Source organism: Apteryx mantelli, chromosome 4 (genome assembly GCF_036417845.1).
Source record: "Apteryx mantelli isolate bAptMan1 chromosome 4, bAptMan1.hap1, whole genome shotgun sequence".
NCBI lineage: Eukaryota > Metazoa > Chordata > Aves > Apterygiformes > Apterygidae > Apteryx > Apteryx mantelli.
In genome coordinates this window covers 48,791,235-48,814,883 of record NC_089981.1, presented here as the reverse complement: position 1 = coordinate 48,814,883, position 23,649 = coordinate 48,791,235, and the positions used below count along the sequence as shown (strand labels likewise).

Genomic DNA, 23,649 nt, shown 5'->3' with positions numbered 1-23,649 from the left:
ACTTGGGCAAAACACCTATAGCGCTTCTTATTGCTGTAATATTTATGCAATGGTTGACTGTAACGCTCCTATAAACTTTTTTCTTTTTCTCTTAAACAAGAATATAGACAATGCCAGACTTATGCTACAGACTCTTTCCTGTAAACAGATTTTTTCAGTAATGATTTAGACATTTTTCCAGAACACTACCAGGCATAAATTCTGGTAACAAGACTGAAGAACTGCCAGAAGGTGATTATTTCAATTTCTTGAAAGGGGCTAATGGCAAACTACAGATAATGTGCCTCCAATTTTTAAATGAGATAGGAATTGAATCTTCCAAGAATAGGAGAATGAAAGAGAACTCAAACTCCATTTGGTTTCTTATCATAGTGACATAAAATATTGATCTTAACTTTTTTTCATACAGGACTGATCCTGTGAGATGGTGAGTGCCACATGGGCCCATCTTGTCAATTCTGATGAGCAAGGGGTTTTGGATCTTCTGCAGGATTCAGATCTTAGATAAATGCCATAATTCCATACGGCACATTCTCTGTATGTTTTTCTACTATAAAGTATGGTCAGAGAAGTGACAGCTATATAAATAAACTCCTTGATAATTATCTGTGACTCCTTTCTTTAACTGTTAAGAGCTTTGGATGCTCACTATTTCTGGAACTTGTGGAATAGTGCTTAATCTTTTATTCTACTTCTTTGGCTAATCAAGTAGCAGTGAACTAAAGGTTTTTGTTTGCTTTTGGCTCAAATGTATATTGCCCACAATTTTCAGTAACAAGTAACTTTGGTAAAAGGGAGCAAGGTTCAATGTTTTGGCTATGTGCAATATGCAGGTGTGGGTCACACAGTTCTTAGCTAATACGTGCAAATCACATAAACACATACACCTCACAAGAATACCTCACCACTCCACTTGAAACCAGTCTTCCTTTCCCCTGCACATAACATTTGTAAAAGAGAAATGATATAAAAGTTAAACTGGACCGTGTAATAACTTTCTGAATTTATCTTAAGATACTGTCAGAAAAGTTTATTTAATCACAGTAACAGCAAACCTCATTTTCCTGTGGTTTAAATAATCAGGCTTTTTAATATTAACTTCTGAGATCTTTTTAAAGGAAAAATGCATAGGAATGTATTGTTTTAAAGTCTAAATGTATTAACTTAGCAATTGCTCTAGCCATCCAAGTTTGAATGTGCAGACTGATTTTTCTCTCCACTGTTAGTAATGAAATCTCTCTTACAGTAACAGTGACAAAATCTCTAGTACTTTATACTTTTCCAGGATAATAGATGCTGGTTTTCATCAGCTACTGACTTTCCAAACTATTTGGCATTTATGTGGGATATCTACAGAAGTGACATATTTTCCTTTTTAAGAGAGTTCTTCCATATTAATTCAGAAATAACCTTGTGACCTTTACAACAAATTTAGCAAAGAGAAAATTCTGAACTGCAAGTGCGGTCGGGCACTGGAACTTGAATTGGAGGTTACCTAGAGCTTTGGAGGGACAACAGGACGTATATTGAGTACTCAGCTGACCGGTCTTAATTCTTCTTGTAGCGGAGATAGGGGAATGGTCTACAGAGAGCAGTTCAGAGCAGGAATTCAATCTGAGTGCTCTGAAACAACCTCTGAGCAGCCTATTATTCTTTACTGAGCACAGTGGAAGTTCAGCTGACCAGTTAATTTAGGTGCCAAAAGTTAGGGTGAGAGTCTCTCTGTTTTTGTTTGTGATATGTCAGAATTCTCATTAGTCTAGTGTAAAATTTGAACTTTTGTAAAAATACAAAATTTTACATACAAATAATTACACGTGGATTTGAAGTTTTTGCTTTCAAGTGCACAGTCCACAGTTTCTTCTAAAGCAATACCACAAGTAGGCTACTCCTAGGAGCTGCTGATCATCCACAACTCTCTGCAGGAATTCAGCTGGAATTCATTTGAGTTACAGGTGTTTGTTTCCTTTTTGAGATCACTGCATCTTTGACCTAACTCTTATATAAAGAGGCTATAATAGCAGCAGAGCAGCTTGTACCCCTCTCTAAAAGATACAGTATGATTAACTTGGTCTGCTTGCCTTCATATTCTTTTATATCCTTTTAAACCCACACCTGCTGCATGGCAGGCAAGGTTGTAAAAGTCTGACGCTAGGCAAATGCCTTTAATTCTCTTCTCTTCTCTTCTCTTCTCTTCTCTTCTCTTCTCTTCTCTTCTCTTCTCTTCTCTTCTCTTCTCTTCTCTTCATTTTGCTATTTTCAGCTTATTTCATGTCTTTTTCTTCTTTCTGAGTGGAGCGCTGTGTTGGTTGCCTAGCAGCCTTCTCTGCATCCTCCTTATCTTCCTTGGCTAGAAAGTAAAGTTTGAAATTCTTCCCCAATTTCTGACTTTTTTTTTTTAAATAGAATCAGCCCAGAGGCAAGCTGCCGTGTTTGTGCTAACAGATGTTGATTTTCAAATGCTTTCTTATGAATATCCAAACCAACAAATTAAGGAGATCACCAGCAATGCCTTCAGACAAGCACTGAATTTTTGAAGCTGTGAACCAATGTCTGCTAATCTAAAATCTCTGGGCAATACCACAAAGAATAAAATCTGTGTATTAACTAAAAATAGGATGTTGTTGTTCTGTAAGAAATTAAGTACTCAAGAATAAAATCTGTGGCATGATTAAATTAAGTGGAAGGCTGTTCCCAGAGGTTGTTTGTTGCCATAGAGGGAGACAAATGTTGAATCATTCAAATTCTCATGCTCAATAATTGCAGTTCCCTTCCCCTTCCTTGGAAATCTTCTAAGCCATCTTTTTCTTTAAGTTTGCTCAGGCACCCAAGAACATGAAGAGTTAATGCCCTTGTAATGGTCATTTGTACATAAAGGTGTAATTATTTATTTTCCCATTTGTACCATATCAAGGCTTTGTACAATGTTTTAAGTTCTGTTTTCAAATTATTTTGTATTTATTTTTATAAACCGGTTCTAAATAAAATATTCATTCAGCATGCAAAACTCCAATCCTCGACTGTGTTTGTATGATGATTTTACTATTTATAAAGCATCGGTCAAATTGTTTTTCCAATACAGTTCCTTTATTATTTTAATCCTGCACTTTAAATGGAGAGATAAAGCATTGGTTGTGATCTTTTTTTTGTTACAAGAAAGCAAAAAGTAAGAAGTTTCTTTTGGTACTAATGCAACAAGAGTCAGATATTTCATATTGCAAGCTCGAATGATTGGACCAACGGAGGTCTTACTGATTTGGTAGTTTGATGTGTTGTATAATAGTAAGATTAGAAAAGCCCAACCCTCGTCCCCAACCCTGCCTCCCTTTCCGTTTGCTCTTGTTCTTATCCCTGCTCTCTGTATTCAGCCAAGCAATAAATGATTGTTGGCCAGACCAGGATCTGCACAGATTCCAGCCTTATCATGCTGAAAGGCCAGCTACTTTTTTTTTTTTTTTTTAACAGCCTTAATTGTAATTTCTTGTTTAGTCAGAGGCCTCCATGATGGATTTCTTTGGAGATGGCACTTATCCGTTATTCAGCTGTCTGGACATAGTTACTCTAGACTTGTACAGACTCTTGAGAAGACCAGCTTTACCATCTGCACAATACACTTAGGCTGCAGATAGCAGAGAAATGAATAAACCGAGGTTGTTATTGAATCTGAACAGTTTGTGTTCCTGGAAATGCAGTGTTAAACTACCAGCTGCTCTGCTTTAGTTTCCTCCAAGATCCTTTCATTTCTCTTTCTAGTAAAATAGATCAAAGTATATTGTCATCACGATTTGTATGTGATCTGTGTGCATGCATGTCTTAGTCCTTTTATGCAGTAGAAAATATTGCCTCTTCTTTGCCCTGCAGAACAAGATTTTCAGGAAAGTCCAGAAGAATTGGAGAAAATTCCCTTTCTCAGCTTTATCATCGTTTAGCTTTGTTATGCCATGTATATAAGGCAAATTAGAGGCCAGCTCTGCCCCTGTTCAAACCATTGGCAGTACTTCCATTAATCTTCATGACCCGGTCATTACCTGTTGTCATTTATATAAATAGCTCAAATCACAACAGGAAGCATATCAGGAATTCACTTACTCAGAAACATTGCAAGAAAATGATGTTTAATCTTGAGTTAAGAGCAGACAAAAACGTAATGGCATGCTTCTGGAGGGTGTGTGCTTCTAGCGTTCCCATCACCATCCTTTGGTCATGTGGGCACACAAAGAAATAGCAAGCCAGCTGTATGAAGATCAACATAACAAATTTACACATTCTGTACTGGAGACAAGTAGCTCAGTGTCTTTCTCTGTCTAAAATTTTATGTAAATATGGATCCTATCAGAAGCGGAAGAGTGGTCTTAACCTGGCCCTAGTACATGTAAGCGGTACGACTGACCGACGGTGCAGAGAGAACCAAGACAGGAAGGAAGGCGCCGCAGCAGACCCGTGTTGAGGGCTGCCAGTTGTCTGACTGCTGAAGTACCATTTGGCATCGCCTGGCCCATCACCTCCATTAATACAAGAAGTGATGCAGTCTGCTTGCTCTGCTCATAGGATCTTGCTACTTCCCTGCATGTGGACAGCAGCATTTCAGACATGGGAAAGCTATGTAGTATGCACACGTTGCAATAAATGAAATTCAAGACTTAACAAGTGGAGAAACGGCTTGAAAGAATGCCGAACACGTAAGAACTAGCTATCGCAGCCTGGATAAGCTCAAACTGCTGCCCAGGCAGATCAGGCGAGCTTTAGATCACATTTCGCTAATCTATCTGGAATGTCCTGGTAGTATTAATTGCTTCTTTGGCTATGAGAACAAAATGTGAATGAAGGGTACCTTTAATTACCCATCTGAACTGAAGGGGGAGAAATAAAAAGGCTTCCAACAGGTTAGTATGGAAAGCTCTTTCCAACATAGGCTCAAAAAAAAAAAAATTTCTTTAATGTTAGTTTTTTTCTGGTTTTTAAAAACAGTGTTCACTTCTTCATTAAGTGACAGCTGCCAGTTTTTGAGCTATGTATGTGTGTGACCACACTTTTGTATAGATCTGAGATAAGATTTCTTAATTCGAGGTAAATATTCTAACAGGGTATAATTGGGGATGGGAAAATTCCTTGCATTATTCCTTCCTGCTGGCAGCTACTGTTGCCTCCCAGGTTTATCACATTTTAAAGTAAATGGCCTAATTCCCATAAGATTAGATGAAATATTCTTGTATTTCCATCTGGTTTAGTGCTCTGTCAAAGGTGACTGCAAAAATGACATATCCTATGCTTACATGTTCATACTTTGCTAGGAAAGGGGTACTTAGGTACCCCTTCACTTCTGTGTAGCATTTATTTTTGCTAAATTCCTGTGGCACTGGAAAACTAGAGGCAGCTGGATGTTACTCTAGGCCAAATTTATATATAGAACTTTAATATTGGTGACATATGCTTAAGAAGAGGACCTGAATGATTTTTTCAGGTCATAGGATAAAATTGCAGGTGAGATTTGTAAGTACATTGGACACATGAACATAGCACCTCTGCTAATTTTGATTTTTTTCAGTGTAGTATGACACTAATATATAAATCTTAAACACATCTTAAGTGTAGCTTCAGTGACAATAGCTTCCTCCTATCTATCTAAATGTAAAAAGGAAAAATTTCTTGTTCACATTAGGATAAAATAGTTCCTTTATGCTTGTTTCAGAGTGGGCACTTCCATGTTACTTTTTGCTCAAACTCTTCCTTAATTCTTCCTAGGGTATACAGTTAGGAGAATGAAGGTTTTTACTAATCTCTCTGATAGGTGAAGATGAAAGGGTCTCTTCATAAGCCATGCAAGAGCATTTGTTCTGTCTGGAGTGAGGTCAGCACCTGCCTCCTGTAATTTGTTTAGCAGCAAGTCTAACTTCAGTTTTGCACACAACAGAATATGGAAACTTTCCTGCCCTCTCTGCATCAATGTGGTACTTGATTCCAGAAGGCTTGCAAGAGCTGGTGAAGATACAGCCTGCTTATAAACTGTACCAGCAGAGGTTATTCCATACCAAAAACAGGCATCACTCATTGGTTATTATTTTTGCTATATTTCTCTATTTTAATTGTGTGACAAGAAATAGCCTGCCCTGACAGTGCAATAAAGCAAAATATCTCTGAGGAGAAGGTGCATTGGATGAGCTGGAAATGAACAATAACCAGATGGAGTAATGCTGTATGAATTCTGAGAAGTACATTCATGAATCAACAGCTCAGTCCTAAACCATTCCTAGAGTCAGCAGATATGCCAAACCCTTCCTGTGATGCCTTGCACAGCGCAGACTTTTCAAAAAAAAAAAAAAAAAAAAAAAGCTAAACACCACCCCAAATTACAATAATTAAAAAAGTATTTAAAAATCAACTACTACTGCCATTTGTTTAATCAAAAAACTAAGCAACTTTTTTAAGACTCAGCTCCTGCTAGCTAGTACCCATAATGTTACTTTTTCACCCCACTCATGCCTTTTATTTTTCAAAAGGTCACATTAAACAAAGGATGATAAAGACAAGAGTCTTAGTCAAAATAAATCTGATTTTTTTTAAAGAGAGCAAGAGGGTAAAAAGAAGAGAAGAAAAATATTAGCCAACTGCAAGAGAGTTAACAAACAGGAGACTGGTAATTAGTGTTTAATGTCACCTATAGTGAAATGTTTCCCACTGGGAAAAATGTGGGAGGCTAGTCCACTTTGCTCCTTCAAAGTCACAGGCCGGAGCAGAACATACAACAGCACCTAACACCACAGTCACTTTACACATATTCAAGTTTTTACACATCTGCAAAGCAGAAGTAGTAGCAGCCATTTGGATGTTCTTTCTTAATGGTTCTCAGGGGGGGTCTAGGAAACTCTGAAGGACCCGGTTCCTGTGACATGGAGCTGGAACTGCAGCTGCTGCTTCTGCTGCTGCCTCCAGCCACCTGTGCTCTCCCCCTGTCCTCGGCGGGGGATACCTGGGGAGAACCCGGGCTCAGGTACCCAGCTGTGGTCTGAGTTGAGGTGGTGGCATACGTGGTCGGGCCAGTGTTGTTTTTCACATAGACGTTTTTTATAGCAACAAGGGTATGCGCCATGATGCTGAGGCTGTTGCTGAGATCTTGCATGCCTTGCTGCAGTAGCCGAAGATTGTGGTTGACACTGTCAAAGCCAGATTGGATCACCTGCATCTGGGTCTGCTGAATCTGCACTAGGTCCTCTTCAGTAATTTCATTTTGGTCTACCTGGGATCTGCCTTTTGTTTTGGCTTTTACTTTCCCAAAGGAACCACCACCCGTTGTCCCCAGAAAGGGCAGTTGTTCCTGGCTAGGTGGAACCACCGCCATGTCCTCAGAGCTTTCTTCTGGCTCTACCACTTTCACTACTATTTCTTCTTTTAAGTTCATCTTCTCAAGGCTGGATTGATGAGATGGGCCAGGATCATCGTTAAATCCTAGAGGAGATGGAGAGAGAAGGAAAGTGAAGAAGAGTCAGTGAGAAATGTCATTACCTCTGTGGTCAGTGATATTTCTTCTTATCCACTAAGCACGAATATTAATCCTTGAACCAAGACTCTTGACTGTATTCTCTTTGAAGCTTTTAGAATATGACTACTTCTACCCGATGGGGAAAACGTAAAGATGCACTCACTGGTTAACCATACACTTGCTTACTACAGACTCCTTACTCCTCCCACCAGAGAAGCCAAGTTTTGAGTGCCAAAACACAAAATTCGTTTCAAGCTCGCTTCATGCTCTATTTTGCACATGGAAACAAGTATTGGGGTGGCAGAAACACAGGGATTGCTAGAAATCCCTCCGCCTTTAAGGGGCTCATTTCAGCACACTAACGCGACGCCTCTGTGGTCTGGCATAGAGCAGAGGTGAGGCACCTGCAGCAGGCTATGCAGCCTGGGGCTGCACGCTGGCAGGGCTTTGTGCAGGAATAAACACCATGAATACGAACGCAAGCAGCCAGGCCTAGTGCCTCAGAGATACAGCGTCCACTTCTACCTGCCGTTTCGATGCCTTTTTCAGACCTAGAGCATAGAATCTGCCCGCTGTTTTTTTTTTATTATTTTTTTTTTCAAGCATTTCTGCATTTTCAAGGCGGGCAAGAAGCAGCTCGGAGCGGCCGCGTCCCGGCGCGCTCGGCAGCAGCGGCAGCAGCAGCCCGCCCGCCGCAGCCCCTCTCCCGGCGGCCAAGGCCGCGGCGGCGAGGGGCCCCGCACTCACCCATGTCGCCCACGGCGGCGCCGGGCAGCTCCAGCGTGTCGATGCCGCCCACGATGGGCACGGCCTCGGCGGGCAGCAGGGCGCCGTAGCCGCCGCCACGGGGGTGGCGGAGCTCGGGCGGCGCGGCGGCGGGCGGCAGCTCCTCGGGGGCCAGGAGCAGGCCGAGGCCGAGGGCGGCGGCGGGGCCCGGCGGCCCGCAGCCCTGCGAGAGGCGGCACAGCTTGCTGCGGTCACGGCGCTTGAGGTCCCGCCAGCGCTTCTTGAGGTCCTCCACGTCGCGAGGGCAGGCGGCCACCGGGTTCACCTTGTGGCGGATCAGCTCCCACACCTTGCGCTTCTGGCCCGGCGAGGCGCGGCCCGGCCCCGCCGCGAACAGCAGCTGCTCGTGCTTCAGCACCTGCTCGATCAGCACCTCCGTCTCCGCCTCGTTGAAGTTGGCCTTGCGCCGCTTGGGCGAGTCCTCGGCCATCCTCCGCCGGGGCCGCGGGGCGCCGGGGCCGCGGGGCGCCGCCGCCGCCGCCGCCGCGGGGGGCGCCGCGCCGCGCCCCCTCCCCCCCGCCCCGGCCCCGGCCCCGGCCCCGGCCCCGGCGCGCCGGCCGCCGCCGCTAGGCCGGGCCCCGCGCCCTGCTGGGGAAGCAAATACCGCGCATGAGAGGAAAAGACGCGCACGGCGGCGGCGCAGGCGCCCCGTGCCCCGCTTGTTGACATGGGGAGGGGGCCCGGCCCCGGCCCCGGCCTCGGCCCCGGCCCCGGCCCCGGCCCCGGGCCGGCCCGCCCCTCTCCCGCCGCGCCGCACGGCCCGCGCGCGGCCGGCCCCGCCCCCGCCTCCCGCCCCGACCGTTGCGCCCGGCCCCGCCCCGCCTCGCCGCCCCGCGCAGCGCGCGCCGCCCGCCCCCGCCCGCAAGCTCCCGCCGCCGGCTCGTGCGCCTGCTCGGCGGCGGCGGGGTCGGGAATGGCGGCCGTTTTGGAGCTGCTGCTGCGGGAGGAGGTGGCGGCCAGCGCCGTGGTGCGGTGGCTCCGGCAGGGCTCCGGCCCCCGCGCGGCTGAGGTAACGCGCGGCCACCGAGCTCGGCCGAGCAGGCCGGCGGCTGCCCCCCGCCCCCGGCCGCGGCGGGCGGGCTCTGCCCGGGGCCGCGCTGTGCGGCGCCGCCTCCGGCAGCGCGCGGGGCTAGGCCCGGGGGGGGCGGCGGGCGGCCTGTCTCCTCTGAGCCCCCCGGCGGGGAGGGAAGGGCAGCGGAGCCGGTGTGTTGAGGGAGCGCAGTGACACTGGGGGGTGACAAACCTCGCAGCGCCGAGGGAGAAAGTGGCGTCGAGGGAGCTGCGAAGCTGTCAGAAACTCTGCTCTAGCAGCCGGCAGCGCAGCCTGGCGCAGGTGTCCTGGGATCGGAGACCGTGCCTCGTTCTCTGCCCTTCTCGTGGGCTTGTGGAGTGACCCTGAAGCGATATGACAGTGTTTCCCAACGTGTTGCTCTTCCCGCTTCTCTGCTGAAAAGGATCTTCCAGGGCCGGGAGCTGTTTTTTGTGGGGTTTGAGTATACTGAGCTTTGCAGCTATGCCATGGCTGGAGCACTTGGGTTTGTGTGGTAGTAAAAGCATTCATAATCACAGACTGACTGTGAGTGTTTATGTTTCAAGGATGACATCCAGACATGAGATTTGTATTTAAAGCATTTTCTGCCTGAGCACCTCAGAACATCTTACCCAGTATTAATTAAAATCAAAACTTGCTGCTGATTAAGCTGTCACCCATATGAACTAGTCAAGTATTGCTATCTTTCTAAACTTCTTAGGAAAGAAGGGACCGATGTTTTATGTTCAGTATCTTTCAAACTGTGAACCAGGAGTGGCCTGTGGAGGTTATGAACTTTGAGAGCTGGCAGTTCAGTTTCTGCCGCATAGGTGAGGGATGTGCAGGCTCTAATTACTAACTGAAGAGTTTACACTTGCAAAATAGGGAGCTCCCAGCGTTGCTGGGAGCAGCTCAGTTGCTTTGGAGGAAGAAAGCAAGCAGAATGCTTGCGGCTGGTACCTGCTAACAGATTGTCCTGCGGTGGATAAACTGAACACGATTGGCTTTCACAGAGGAGGATGAACAAAAGCAGGTCCTGCTTCAAAAGAGTTTGAGAAACAGTGTGACCCTGTGCATAACGCAGACTGTAATTTTATTCTTTTGCCTCTGTGTTAAGCCCAAGTAGGCACCCAAAGAAATAGCAGAATATGTCTTGCTCTAGCTTTCCTGACAGTTTTGGTCTGGAGCTGATCTTCGAACTCCTGATAGAGTTTGTATTCTGATCCTCTTATTTTTCACAAAATGTAAGAGTGAGTCTTGGCTGCTTCGTTTGTTATCCAGGCTGTGTCAGAGCTTTGTACTTCACTAGGAAGCTGAATTGGTTTCACATTTTCAAATACTGTAGTTGTTTCAGCATCGGTGCCTTGAGGATTGCAGGAGCGAAGCAAATCATGACCGTGGCTTCACTGCCTGCTTTCATGCAAACAGTTCTTTCAGAAAAATCATTTGCTCTCTTTACCTTTTATATAGTGGAGATGAGATTATAAATGAAACAGGAACATGTGTGCAATGATTTTAGTATTAATAAGCAATAAATTGCTGCCTGTGAGAGCTTCTTCTGTTACTGTTGTGAATGTTGCTGAATCCTGTTGAGAGGAAATGGAAGTGTGGTGCAGTATTAAGAACAGAAGAAACTTTACCGAGTGTACAAAGTCATGAACTGTGCTTATAACATGAAGTCTTTTTAATTTTGTCTAGAAATTATACCCTTGTGAGATAGCAACTGTGCTTAGGTTTTTGAATGTGTTGATTCCGTTTTTTGTTTAGGTTTCTGGAATATAAACTTCATGTACCTTAAAGCTGCACAGTCTCTGTTCAGACCTCTGTGATTTGCAAGGGAGCAGAATTAATCAGTTGAAATGGAATAGCAGTTTTGCTCTTGTGTTTGGTGCTACAAGACTCAAAGCGCTTAAACACTTGTTATAGCACCCCTCTGTGGAAGCAGGTGGTATTATTGGGAACAGAGAAGTTGCAGGTTTTTGTGGATTTTTATATTAGCATTAGCTGCATCGTGCTATTGATGTCTTGCTTTGAAAGATTGGACTTAGAGGTGCCAGTTGCTTCAAGTTCTTTTTGGCTCTATCCTCAGTAAATAATACTGAGTTTTCTGTGGAACAGTTCTGCTGCTTCCTGGTCAGAGACCAAAATGAAGGACTCCATCTGAATACCTGTGCCAAAACGATTTGTTTGAAGGCTGGCTTTAAGATATGTGACCAGCGCTAAGGTCACCTGAATTTCAGTGACCTGCTTTGACTAATCATATTGCTCTTTAATGTGTGTTGCAATCCCATAGTTACTACTAGATGAGTCTAGGCATGTGGAAAGAATCAGGTAGCATCTTTTCATTAACACTTTGTCCTTTTTCCTTATAGGAGAACCACATCCATGAGAAGCTGGTATCTCTTAGCTTGCTTCAGAAAGACTTTGTGCCTTTTCTGCTGAACTTTTTAAGGGAGCAGACCAGCCAGATCCTGACTAATGGACCCTCTACTCCTGCTAAAACCCCTAATTCCAAAGCCCATGGAAACCAAAGGACAGGATCAGAAAGGAGGGCAGGTCATGCAACAGGATCAAACAACAGCCGGGTGCAGCTCTTTTCTGAAAGGACTTCGGTGACCTCCTGCACCACAGATACCAGCTTTTCTCCTGCTGCTGCATCCAGTGGCTCCTCTTCCTTTTCTGGGTCAAACCTATCTAGCCCTTGCAGTGACTTCCCTAGCATGGTCTCCACTAGCAGCCCAAGCTTTGGGTACAGTCCTGTGCTTAACCACAGTGAGAAGCGCTCATCGCAGAAGGCCAGCTTGGGGAGCTTCCTTACACCCATGCCTGAAGCCCCGCCAGTGAGGCGAGGCAGAAGGAAAGGCAACAGCTCAGTCAGTGCCTCTGGCCGGCAGGTAGTTCGGGACCTAGGACGTTCCCTGGCTGAAGACGAAGATGGAAAAAGTGAGAGTACATCATGGAGTGCAGGGAGAAGGAAGCAGAGTGAAGTACCTCTTGTTTCTGCCAGATCCCCACCCAGCCAGCTAAATCTCAACAATTTGGAGGAGTTTCCGCCCATGGGTGCTGCCTCTGGCTGGACAAAGTAAGAGCAAGTCTGCCTTGCTCTTTCATTCTGATTGTGCTGCAGGTTACTGTTCCTTGACTAGCTCATCCTGTTGTGCATGTCCAGATAAGAAGGTGCTGTAACAAACAATACCTGGGGGCTGGTTTCTAATTCTTCTTGGCCAGAACCGTTTTGTAACAGGTTGCTGCGTAGGGGAAAATTGCTACAGCAGGTGTTTGTAGTTCATGGAGTATTCTGCTCCATGAACTCATGCAGATTCCTCTTAAGCCTCTCACTTGTGATGCTCCCTGTAGCTCACCAGGTCACAGAGTAGCTGATGGGAAGCTGAGCACAGTTTTGTCCTTGCATGTTCTAACAAGTCAGCATTATCTTGACTCTTCACATTTGTCATTCAGTACAATAGGAATTGCTAATGAAGAGCAGCCCTGAAAGGCCCTTAAGCTTTACTGATGCTACACAAAAAAGCTTTTGGATTGATGTTCTACAACATCTGGTAATGGATGTTAGTGTACAGCTTTGTTTGTGTAATGTGGTTGTGGACAAAATGGCTAGCTAGTGCCTGTATTCTCTTTGGTTCCCAGCAAGTACTTGTTTCCTAGGTGACTTTGCCTTAGCTCTGGACAGGTCTCTGTTTTGTGGTTGTCTCAGTCCTTTTCTCTTTCTCTTGGGATTTTACTCTCTAAAATCCTCATTACCAAGTATAATGCTTTCATGTTAGCTTATTTGCTCCAAGTGCCAGTTGATGCCTTAGTGTTGGTCATGACAAATTCCAGCTGAAAATTGATAGGTCTCTGGATCTGTACAGGAGTTCTGTTTCTGAAGGGCTTCTTTAGGCTGGCTGCCTAGTGTGTGACTGTCTGCATGATGCTCTAAATGATGCTTTGGCCAAGGGAGATACGATGCATTTCCGGCATAGACAGTAAGTTCTCATCAGTTGCAGTATGCCCAATTAGGAAAAAAGTGTGTGTATGTGTGTGGGGGGGGTGGCAGGGGGGTGGTGGGAAAGGTCATGCAGTAGGTGGAAGCAATACTAGAGTGATTTTGAGAACCCCATAGCAATTAATATGTAGTAACCAGCATTTCCTTGAGAAATGTAATGCTTTATGTTGCTGTGTCTCTTTTCCACAGTGCCTCTTACTGCATTACAGAGCCTGTTCCTCCAGAACCAGTCTTGGTAGCTCTGCACAAAGGATGGGTTTCCCTAAACTTAAGGGGCCGGTGCTAACTTAGGAGCCTGGACTCCTTATGATGGACAATGGCATCTTGTTTTTTTTTTTTTCCATGGTTGTGTTAGAAATTGCGACTGAATTGGTCTGTTGCTAAAACAAGGCACATCTTGGCCTCCCAAACTAGAAATGTTTTTAAACAAGGCAATTTAGAAGAGTTGAGTGGTACTGTGTTGTCTGTTCTGTGCCTTAGTAACTGATGATTGTGTTCATTGCAAAGGGCAATAGGCTGTTTTTCACAGTCCGTAGTTCTGTGGGTACTTGCTTTTTATTCAGTGACTAGGATAAAGTCAGCAACTATAGGCACAGCTTAGGAATTCACTGTCACGACTCCTTACTTGCTTATCCATTTTACTTTAGCATTAGGTTCTTCAGGAAGAGTTGCATGCACATTTCTCCTGTGAGCTATGTTTTTTTTATTTTTTTTTAAAATTTCAATGGACTTCATTCTTTTCCAGCAAAAGCAAACCATCAAGGCGAATCAACCCAACTCCTGTAAGTGCCGAGCGCCCCCTCTCGAAACCAAAGATGTGCTTCACTTCTACACCTGTCAGCCAGTCTCCAGCTGCTCGATTTCCGTCTGGGACAAGCCTTGAAGCCTTTACTGCCATCCAGGAAGGAAATCTTACTTCTGTGGTAGGGAGCAACCTTCAAGAGGAGAGGGAGATGCTGAAGAAAGAAAGGTACAATCTGAGAGGGTGGTGATAGACTTGATTCTATTTCTCTTGTTTTAAGATGGTACTGGTATGAGAGTGGGAATGACCAGAAGATTATCCAAAATGGATATTGTAACCTTAAACTATAATTGGCCTAAAACCAAGTATGAGTCTGTTATCAGACTAGGATACTAGTGCATTTAGCTTACACTTCTAATTTTAAAGATGTGCTGACTCTGCAACAATGACTGTGACTTTTTCATGAAGAATTTAGTCAGTCCTCACTGCTTTTATAAGATGGCCTTTTCTTGGGCTAGGACATGTGGCTGTTTCCTGAACAGCTTTCCTTAGACTTGCACAGGTGAAATGAGTGGGTTTGTGCTAGTGTAATTAGGCTGTTTTTGAAGATTTCACCTGTGATGGAGAGCATAGTTTGCTTCAGCTATCTATCTAAAATTTTGTGTACTGGGAGATGAGGTGAATTCTAATTTTGTCTTTGCCGTTCAGCTACTGTGTGACTTTCGTCCTTTGTCTGTAAAATGATATCACTGTTACTCTGTGAGGATTGATACTTTGGGGGGGAGGGAAGCAAAGTACAATAATAGAGAAACTAATATTTAAAATTGCTGACAGAACTATCAGTGTTCTTTATAGATTTTTTTTTTTTCTTGGGGGAACTCCGCAGGACATGTGAGAACTGAGCTAGTAAGGGAGAAATCCCTTCTTGGTGTAGTCATCCTAAGACTGCAGCTACCTGCAGTGGATTTCTGTTAAGCCTTGTTTCACCAAGCTTGCCATTTTTGATCAATTCAGTTGAAACAACTGTCATACGAGAATCCTTAAAATAAGAGGCCTTTCTCAGGCATTAAAATTTTTTTTTTATGTTACTGTGTGATCAGACTTTGTGATCTTATTCAAGTCAGTTCTAGGAAGAGTCAGGTATTTGTTCATGGGTGAAATTCTTTTCCTGCTTAGCCTTTCAGTCCACTTCAGTGGGACCAGAATTGGGTCCATAATGCTGAAACAGACCCACTAGGTTCTTCTGAGCTGCTGTTTGCACTTTCCTTAAATTCTGGATCTGTAGCAGAACTGCTCAGGGTTTGAACCTGGCTCTGTGCACTTCAGTGAAGCGCATATTCCCATCTGAATTATATCTGAAATGTTCCACTAATCCATATAAACTAAAGTAGGCCAAATGGCATTGTGTGGGCTTGATCTGGCCCATCATAACTGACTTGAAAGGGGCAGTGCTTGGAGCTGGGAGCTGCTGTTGTGTCCTCAGCAGTGGTGGGGATGGGCGGTGCAAAACCAACGCAGCTGCCAGCCCATCTGGGTCATTTTGAGCAATGGCAAGGGTGCAATTCATGCTGAGTTAAATGTCTGTACTAAGGCAGAAGTGAAGCAGAGTCCGACTACTTTGTCAGAATCTGACCTTAGTGGGTTTAGGAAGTGCCAAATAGCAAATAATTTGGTTCAGTTATGTCAGTAAGGTGCTTATGTTCAAGGCAAGGTAGATGAAAGATGTTAGTAAATAGCCCTTCTACTCACATGTTGAGTCTGTTTCTTTCTTGATCGCAGTAGTTCCACGTTAGGTCAACAGAAAAAGTTCTTTGCCTCAGTTAACAAACAAACAAACAAAAAAATGCCTTCCAGTCTTACCCACAGCTTTTAAAGTGACTTTTAAAGATTTTGCTTTTGAGACATGTGGCAAGAGGTGGCTGCAATGTTTGAAGTGTGGCTGTTCTGTTGAGATTTTTAATGATTGTTTAATACTTCTGTTATTGGCTTCCATCCTGCTTCTCACTTGTGTTACGTATGCCACTCTGCTGCTGCATTTTGGGTGGCCTCTGTAGGTATATTTTCAATAATACCTATGTCTTTAACTGAGTGACTGTTGTTGATTTAGAATCTAGCAATTAAATAAAAGTAGTTTGTTCCTGTTGTTGTTTGGTTGGATTTCATCAGCCTTTGCTTTGCCTTTCCACTTAGCAGTATTGGATCTTCTGCAGGCATTATTAATGTAAATATATCTTGAGGTCTTGCCGTGAACTTTGTTTTCATAGATTTTGCAAAATGTTTATCTATCAAAATTGCGTAGGAATTGTATGTGCAAAAAAAAGTCTTAGGACCTGTTCTCTAACGGATTCAATGTCCTTAGCAAATGTCAGTTTAGATGAGAAAAAGCTATCATATAAGTTAGATAATTTGGCCAAAGCACCACATTGTGTCAGCAGAGTTGGAATTTGAACCTAGTTCTTTGACTCTTTTGACTGTTAGCCCCAAGACCCTTTCTCATTAAGGAAAAGATAGGTTAAATTAGTATCATACCCAGTAAAAGCAGTCTTAGACAGTATACATGACATGGTTAGATATTGCAGGAATTTCTTCACACTGTACTGCGTAAGAAAGACCTCTTCTTGGCATGTGACTGCAGTTTGTCATCATCAGTCACATGGTATATCACTGATCTTGAATTTCAGATGCAAGCTGCTGCACCAGGCGTCTTCTCCTGCAGGGCTCTCTCTTGATCCTGGTACTCCTATGAAACCTAGCTATGCTCGCAGTGCTAGCCTCCCTGCTGAAAGCCACCTGGTGACCTGTGCAGATCCTGCTAAGGTTTCCTGCAAGAAACAGTTGGAGTGTCTGGCGCAGCTCTATTCATCTTGTATAGCAGGTGAAGACCCAGAAGATGTGAGACTGACCTTTCTGTGAGCTTTGAACTTGCATGCCCCTTGGGATGGGGGGAGGTAGATGGGAAGTGAAAGTTGTGGGTTAGTTTCAGTGTACAAACAAGTAGCATCTCAGCAAATAAACCAAGTCAAGAGGGTTACTGAAATAATTGGGTCCTAGGCAAAAAGTCTACGGAAGCAGATGAACCTGACATGGTAGTCAGAGTTGCAGGAGGCTGAAGTTATACATTCCTGTTCAAAGAAGTAAATTTGAGGAACCAGACTCTTCCCTAACATGTCCATCCTGTAATTCCCATATTGACTCCCTCTGCAGCTGTATGTGGGAGGGAGTTTTCTGCTGACCCTGGCATAGAGCAGTTGTCTGTCTTTTTACCTTCATTTATTAAAGCAGGTCAATGCTGAATATCTACATTTAGTATCTCATTTTCTCTCTTCCAGAAAACCTGGTACCAAATATTTTTTTGGAGCTCTTTTTTGTTCTGCAGCTGTTAACGTCTAAAGGCACTTCTGCAGAAGATGGGGAGAGTGACCTTGAAGTCAATGAAGGAAGTGAAGGTCAGCAATAGTATTGAATGGAAAGAATGTTACTTCCATGGAATGGTATTGTGATATAGAAGAGTAGTTGCCTTTAGCTTAGACAGTCAGTCTTACATTCCATAAAAGTGCCTCATTACCTCTGTGGGCCTGATCTGAGATGTTAACCAAAATCATGCATCTATGGGAATTGCTTCTGCAACATGAGTTTAAAGCAGGGTTGCTAGGTACTATATGAATCTAGCTTTCTGCAATTGTGCAAAATTTGCTGTGGTTATTTGCTAAAACAAACTTTCAAAGAGAAGGAGAGATATGTTGGATCCTTTATTCCTTGCAAATCAAAAGTGCTGTTGACCTGTGATTTTTTTTTTTTCTTTAATTTAAGGTTGGACCATAGATTTGGGCATGCAGGACCCATCCATTTAGATGCATAATTGTTGCATTTGTTTTCTGGTAAATTCAGGCATAAACTTGATGCCACTGTTGGCCAAAAGGTTGAGAAGCAATCTCTTCTTTCCCATACAGCATTAAACAATTTAGTTGCCTTCAGAATAGGGAAGATGGGGATGAGGGGATTTTTCCATTCGGGTTCCAGGGAATCAGAACAGCTAGAAATTGAATGCTGGTCTGGAAAACCATTTAACTCTTTGGATATGACAGTTCCTACTTTCCTCAAGAGCTAACTGTTGGTTATTTAGTTTATAAATGGTGATAGATGCTGTTGTCTAATGTTTCTTTTTTTCCTCCTTAGATGCATCAAGGAAACAGCATTTCCGAAATGTGCACAACTGTGTTTATTTTGCTGTTCAAGTCTTGGATTATCAGTATGAGTGAGTTGACTTTTCTTCCTTCTGTCTGCATCTGCAGGTGTGTGTGAGATGAAACAAGTGTGCTTGGATTTTAGAGCTTTACCACTTACAGGCCTGGAGTGTTTAATTTTCCTGTAAAACACACAACGTGTCCTGAAATTGAATATTTAGGAGTTTTCCTTGCACTGATCTGTCTCCTAAGCTTCAGTGTTACTGGGCAAAAATGGAAAAATTATGAAATGAGAACAATAAAAAAAGTAGTTGTAATTTAGTGCAATAGGTATGTTAGATACAGACAGAATGGGGGAAGATGGCAATAGACTTGATTCTTTGTATGGCTCGAGTGCAGGTGATGTTTACAGTGGGCCCTCCAGATGCCAGCAGGATTTGATTTGGGTGCCTGGGGCTTAGCATTCTTCACTTGGTACCTTCATAAAAATGAGCATAAACATCTCTTCAGGTCTGATCATAGTATTGTTTTGTGTCTGTCTGTGGGTTTTATGGATGTTGTTTTGGCAGAATTATTTCCCATTTAGAAAAGGGGACGCTGAAGCTCTTGGCTGAAAATGAACGGATTGCATCTTTTTCTCCCACCTTGCACGAGAAGCTCAGGCAGGCTTATGAAAGCAGCACAGCCAAGGTAAAAATTAGCAGATCTCAGTTAATGGTGTCTCATACCTTTTCGTTGTTGCTCTTTTATTTTTGATGGCTTTAGTGTTAAATCTCATTCCTTCTATTGTGTGTGTCTTGTCCTGTTTTCTTTGGGAAGGGTCTAAAAGCTACTTTTTTTCTTGTCAGTGGGCCAGTGAATTGCTCGGGCCAATGACTGTAGCTGTAAATCACTGCTGACTAGCCTTACTTTGTGCTCCAGGCCCTGATCTCAACCAGGGCTTGATGACAGAACTCCCAGTGACTTTGACGGGACCAAGTTTGGCTTATGAAACTCTCCTCTGATAAACATGGGTCCCAGAATGGTGGGTTGGATGCAATATCAGAATGTAGTTTGGAAGAGGTAATTTTGTTTCATAGCTACAAACTCCTTTTAGGCAAATGAAACTTCAGAGGAGACAATGCAGCCTATGAAAATTGGTTTCCTGGTCTAATCATCTGAGTTAGGGAACTGAAGCTGAATGGTAGGAATGCCTGCTTTATTCTGTATTTCATTTCCTCCATCTTTTAAAAATGGGGATTGCTATTGGCAAAGAAAGTGTGGTGTTCTGAGGCTAAGGCATGTGAATAGCTGAGTTGTGGTAAAGGTTTTTTGTTAACTGAAGCCGTATGCTTTTCAAGTAGGAGAAACAAGAATAATACAGTAATTGCCGGCCACTATCCTGTGTTCTCAGAAGAATCTCGCACTCAAGATTTGCTTTGACTGATGGCAGATGGTTCTTTCTCGTTTCTGTATCAATGCTAGTTGCAATCTGGTCTGGAGAGATTTCTTAGAGAGACAAGGTGCTCCCATCCATCAGATTGAGCGATTCTGCTTCTGTAGTGTAATGTACATTATGCAACTGTTGGTGTTTGCGGTTTCCCAGTTGCTAACTGCTGGTTACTGTCTGAACAACTCAACTGGTGATACCTGGCTTCCTGATCACTCTTCCCTATTTTTGCTAGGTATCCGATTGCTGTGTAAATTAGAGCCATTAGAGATTAGACTTTAGTCTAATGGCTGCTTTTATATTTTCAACAGGTGTCTCTCCTGCTGCCATGCTCTGTACAATCTGTTTCTTTTCAGCCAGAAACTGACAATCGCTCTAACTTTCCCAGTGACAGAGCATTTCATATATTTAAGAAACAAAGGTAAGTTACTTCTAGTACTACCCTATGGCTCACAAAGTACAGTCTTTCTGTAGTTGTGAACAAAGGACATTAAGAATGTCTGTATGCTGCATGCTGTAGAAAAATCTGGACATTTTCACTCTTAAAAACCTTGGTCTTTGTTCATATTGACTGCAGGAGCTAAATGCATAATGTCTTCAGACATTAATTCTTCAGGAGTTGTTGAGGCTGCTGGTAAATACCAGTACAGTGCGTAACCTTAGTGGGTTGCTTCTGCAAATAGAGCTGGTACTCTTTGTATTCTTCCGTTCCACCTCCCTCAACACTTACAGCAGCAGGGTGAGGGGAGCATGGCAAATTGTCTTGGTCCTTTTTTCTCTCCTCTTAGATGAAATGTGGCTTATTCTTTTCTGCTTCTCAGTCTTCAGTGTATGGTAACAAGTGTTTTGGTCATTCTGTCTGAGCTTAAGCACTTGCTGCCAGAGACATGGAAAATTAAAACTCGCTGAAATACTACTAATATTAGTGAGTTTTGCAAGGTATCTGAATGCTTAGAGGCTTGAGTTATTTAATCTGGAGTAGGTTCTCACTGGGGAACTTATGAGTGATTGAGTATTCAGTTGCTGTTCGAATTCTGAAGACCGGGAATTCATACCCTTGAATATCTTGATTCACAGGGATATCTTTTATGAATTACTGCGTGAATGGGAGGATAATCATGAAAAAACTGGCTGGGACTTTGAAAGAGTTTTAGGCAACAAAATCAGGTAAGAGTCTAGTGCAGCTTCAGCTAGAGCTGAACTATAGTTTTTGCAGTGCTCTTTAACATAGCTGAACTGCTGGTGCAGCGTACTAGACTCAGCATCCGAATTTCCGTGTTCTTCCTAATGACCTTTGATTTGTAGGGGAGCTGTGTTTTTGGGGGAAATGTTATCCCTGTAAACTTGCTACTATATTTAGAGGTATCAACTGTTATGTTAAACAAGGCATAGGTGGCAAGGGCCTAATTTTGTCAGTCCTGGTGTAATTCTGTCCCTGGTCATAACTGCAGAAAGAGCCACTCTCACACTGGTATGTTGTGGTCTGAGCATTGGTATTGTATGTACTTTGATGTGGCTTTCATATTTTCAATGCCCTACTGCTTTTATGTGTAGAGAAGCATATTATATGTTTAGAATCTCTTAACTCTTCTAACTAGTTCAGGGAATTCTGGTTTCTTGGCTTTGAAAACAAGCCAAGTTTGACTGTTTCTATGGAAAGCAAGTTGTGTTTATTGGTACTATCCAAATAGAGTATTTATAAACAAACTGTTCAGCTCTGAAAAGTGTTTGCCTTGTAGGCTTCTGTGTTAGTCTTAACCTCCAGCCTACTCATGTTACATGTGTGAAGGTGATTTTTCACCAGAGGACCAAAACAACCCTGAGATTTAAACCGAAAAATTTTCTTTCTCTTCAAGCATCACAAGTACTGCTACTGCTGTTTTCTTACTTGCATCTAGGTAAACTCTCAGCTCACTGATCTGTACAGGTGAGAGTGGGAGCAGAAATAGTTTATTTTCTTCCTAAATAATGGTGTGGTTGCAGTAGAGGAACAGTGTCTATTCATCTCTTCTAGAGCTATGATTGCTCTGCAGGTGTTCAGGGAGAATCCAGGGAGAATTTTTGTTTCCATGGTCAGCAGATGGGGTTCAGTGTTTGTGATACTTGATTATAAAGAAGACATTGCAGTGTCCTCCTTTGAAAGAGTTCTGGAGATCGCTTTCTTAAAAGCAGTCATTTTGTGCTTCTGGTATAATTGAGGATAAAATGCTTTTTCATACCACAGAGATTCAGTCAGCATTTTGTGATGTTTTCTTCATAGGGCCATGATGGCTCACTTATCTGCAACCTGCAATCACAGCCACTTTGCCAGGCTCTTTCAGAAACAGCTCATCCAGGTAAATGACTTGTTTTTTCATGAAGAAATTCATCAATATTGTTTTGTCCCTTCCACAGCCCAGGAAAAAAACTGTGTCTTGCAGGTTTATTTGAGATTTTCTTATTGAGACTTATTTGGGAGAGCCAAGTATTCAGGATGGGAATTTCCTTCCTTTTCCTGAAATACAAATCAGTGATAAGTCCTGTGTAAATCAGAATTAAGGCACGGTGAGCACATTATGAGCCTTAAGACTTCATTCTTCATTCTTTACTTTCACCTTCTAATATTAGAGCAGTTATAATTTTTTGAAATGTAAAGTATGTATTTTGACATGTATCAAATGCAGGGATGCCCAGTTATGTTCCCCAGCAATGTTAATGATTGTTTCTTGATTCTAGCATGAGTACAGTAGCTGCAAAGTATCTATGGTTCTTCTGGGTAACAGCACAACAAGTATTTTTTTTTTTTTTAAATACATTTTTATGGGCCAATTTCAACTCTACTGTATCTGAAAGAATAAAGAAAGAGAAAATGCTTCTGGTTGAAAAATAAATTTTCGGTGTATTCTCTCTATAAGTGGCTAGCTTATCTGTGGCTTTCCTTTTGGACAGCAAGATGGACAAAAAAAAAACAATTTAAGGGTGTTGGTCCACACACGTTGATCCAAATTCAGACTGGATATTAAAGGAATTTTCAGTATTCCAACAATTCAAGTCTTCTTGGCAATGTCCTATCTGAGGTGTATTTTCAAAGGAGGTTGTGGGAAAAAGGTGAAACGGACTCTACATCAACAGGATGAAATTAGTCATAGGTGCTGAACTTCTCCGTTTTTCATTTGTCTTTTCTTAACTCTTGGCAGTGCTTGTATCCCTCCTAAAACAAAGTCTCATGAGGAGGGGGAATGTGTGGGGTGAGAGGTGAAGTGAAACAATGCCTTCTTATGAATTTTCCACCCCCCTATTCTTCCTGTCTCCTGAAGATGTGTAAAGGTCCTATTGGTGGTGGCACAAGCTGGGGAGACACCCCAGACCAGGACGTCCTTAATATGCTGGGTTCTGATAATCTGAGCCGGCTGAAGAGGCTGCAGGAAAGATTTGTTGTTCCTCAGAGCATCAGAGGACCTTGCCCATCCCCTTCATTCACAGGGTGTCAGCAGTTCTTCAGGGACTTCATCCTCAGCGCAGGCAGGTTAGCCACCTATGGTCACTGTTTCCTTGGCTAAGTGTTGGTGGGGGAGTAGGGAACACTAATGTGCCTCTTTCACAGTGGGGAGTTCTCTGGAGAGCTTGGGGGTGGTGGAACCTAAGCAGAGCACGGTGGGCATGCTTTCAAACTGCAAAATACCACGGTGTCCTTGGTTGCCAAGCACAGTGAACATGCTAATAGATATGTTCTGGCCGGGGGAAGAATTGGCAAGGGAGGGATGTTACATTAGGCTAGACTGTAGTAATTTTCCTTCTTTAAAACCATAGTATCTTGTCACAGGCCATCAGCATTTCCCAGTGCCAAGGAGTGCAGCGCTGTATAGCGAGAGCACTGGACTGTACAAATGTTTCTTGTGAGGTAGTGCATGAAGCCAAGGAGTGAGAGAGTGAAGCCATGTTCATGTTTTTATTTAATCAGTTTTTCATAATCCAAGAATAGATTCAAGTCTCTCACAGTTTACAGCTTCTGCTTGGAC

General features: G+C 43.3%; 3 protein-coding genes across 4 annotated transcripts in view; 2 read left to right on the top strand and 1 right to left on the bottom strand.

Annotated features, from left to right (window-relative positions):
• TTBK2 (tau tubulin kinase 2) overlaps window positions 1–3,013 on the top strand; it is an 89,071-nt gene extending 86,058 nt beyond the window's left edge. For both annotated transcript variants that reach the window (XM_013959460.2, XM_067296501.1), the window contains one exon: window positions 2,407–3,013. The gene's annotated coding sequence lies outside the window, so the exon portion shown is untranslated. The remainder of the gene's footprint in view (window positions 1–2,406) is intronic.
• Window positions 3,014–6,629: 3,616 nt separating this feature from the next.
• On the bottom strand, window positions 6,630–8,732 carry LOC136991991 (uncharacterized). Its single transcript, XM_067295562.1, has 2 exons — window positions 8,225–8,732; window positions 6,630–7,443 (listed from the first exon to the last, which is right to left on the bottom strand). The coding sequence occupies exons 1-2, from the start codon at window positions 8,691–8,693 to the stop codon at window positions 6,785–6,787; spliced, it is 1,128 nt and encodes a 375-aa protein (XP_067151663.1). The 5' UTR covers window positions 8,694–8,732; the 3' UTR covers window positions 6,630–6,784.
• A 406-nt stretch (window positions 8,733–9,138) lies between these two features.
• CDAN1 (codanin 1) overlaps window positions 9,139–23,649 on the top strand; it is a 33,171-nt gene continuing 18,660 nt past the window's right edge. The window contains exons 1-11 of the mRNA XM_067296500.1: window positions 9,139–9,272; window positions 11,666–12,375; window positions 14,042–14,266; window positions 16,720–16,913; window positions 17,368–17,484; window positions 18,215–18,293; window positions 18,792–18,912; window positions 19,963–20,072; window positions 20,729–20,818; window positions 21,912–21,987; window positions 22,948–23,156. Of these exons, the coding sequence (XP_067152601.1) occupies window positions 9,177–9,272; window positions 11,666–12,375; window positions 14,042–14,266; window positions 16,720–16,913; window positions 17,368–17,484; window positions 18,215–18,293; window positions 18,792–18,912; window positions 19,963–20,072; window positions 20,729–20,818; window positions 21,912–21,987; window positions 22,948–23,156 (2,027 nt within the window). The 5' untranslated portion in view covers window positions 9,139–9,176. The remainder of the gene's footprint in view (window positions 9,273–11,665; window positions 12,376–14,041; window positions 14,267–16,719; window positions 16,914–17,367; window positions 17,485–18,214; window positions 18,294–18,791; window positions 18,913–19,962; window positions 20,073–20,728; window positions 20,819–21,911; window positions 21,988–22,947; window positions 23,157–23,649) is intronic.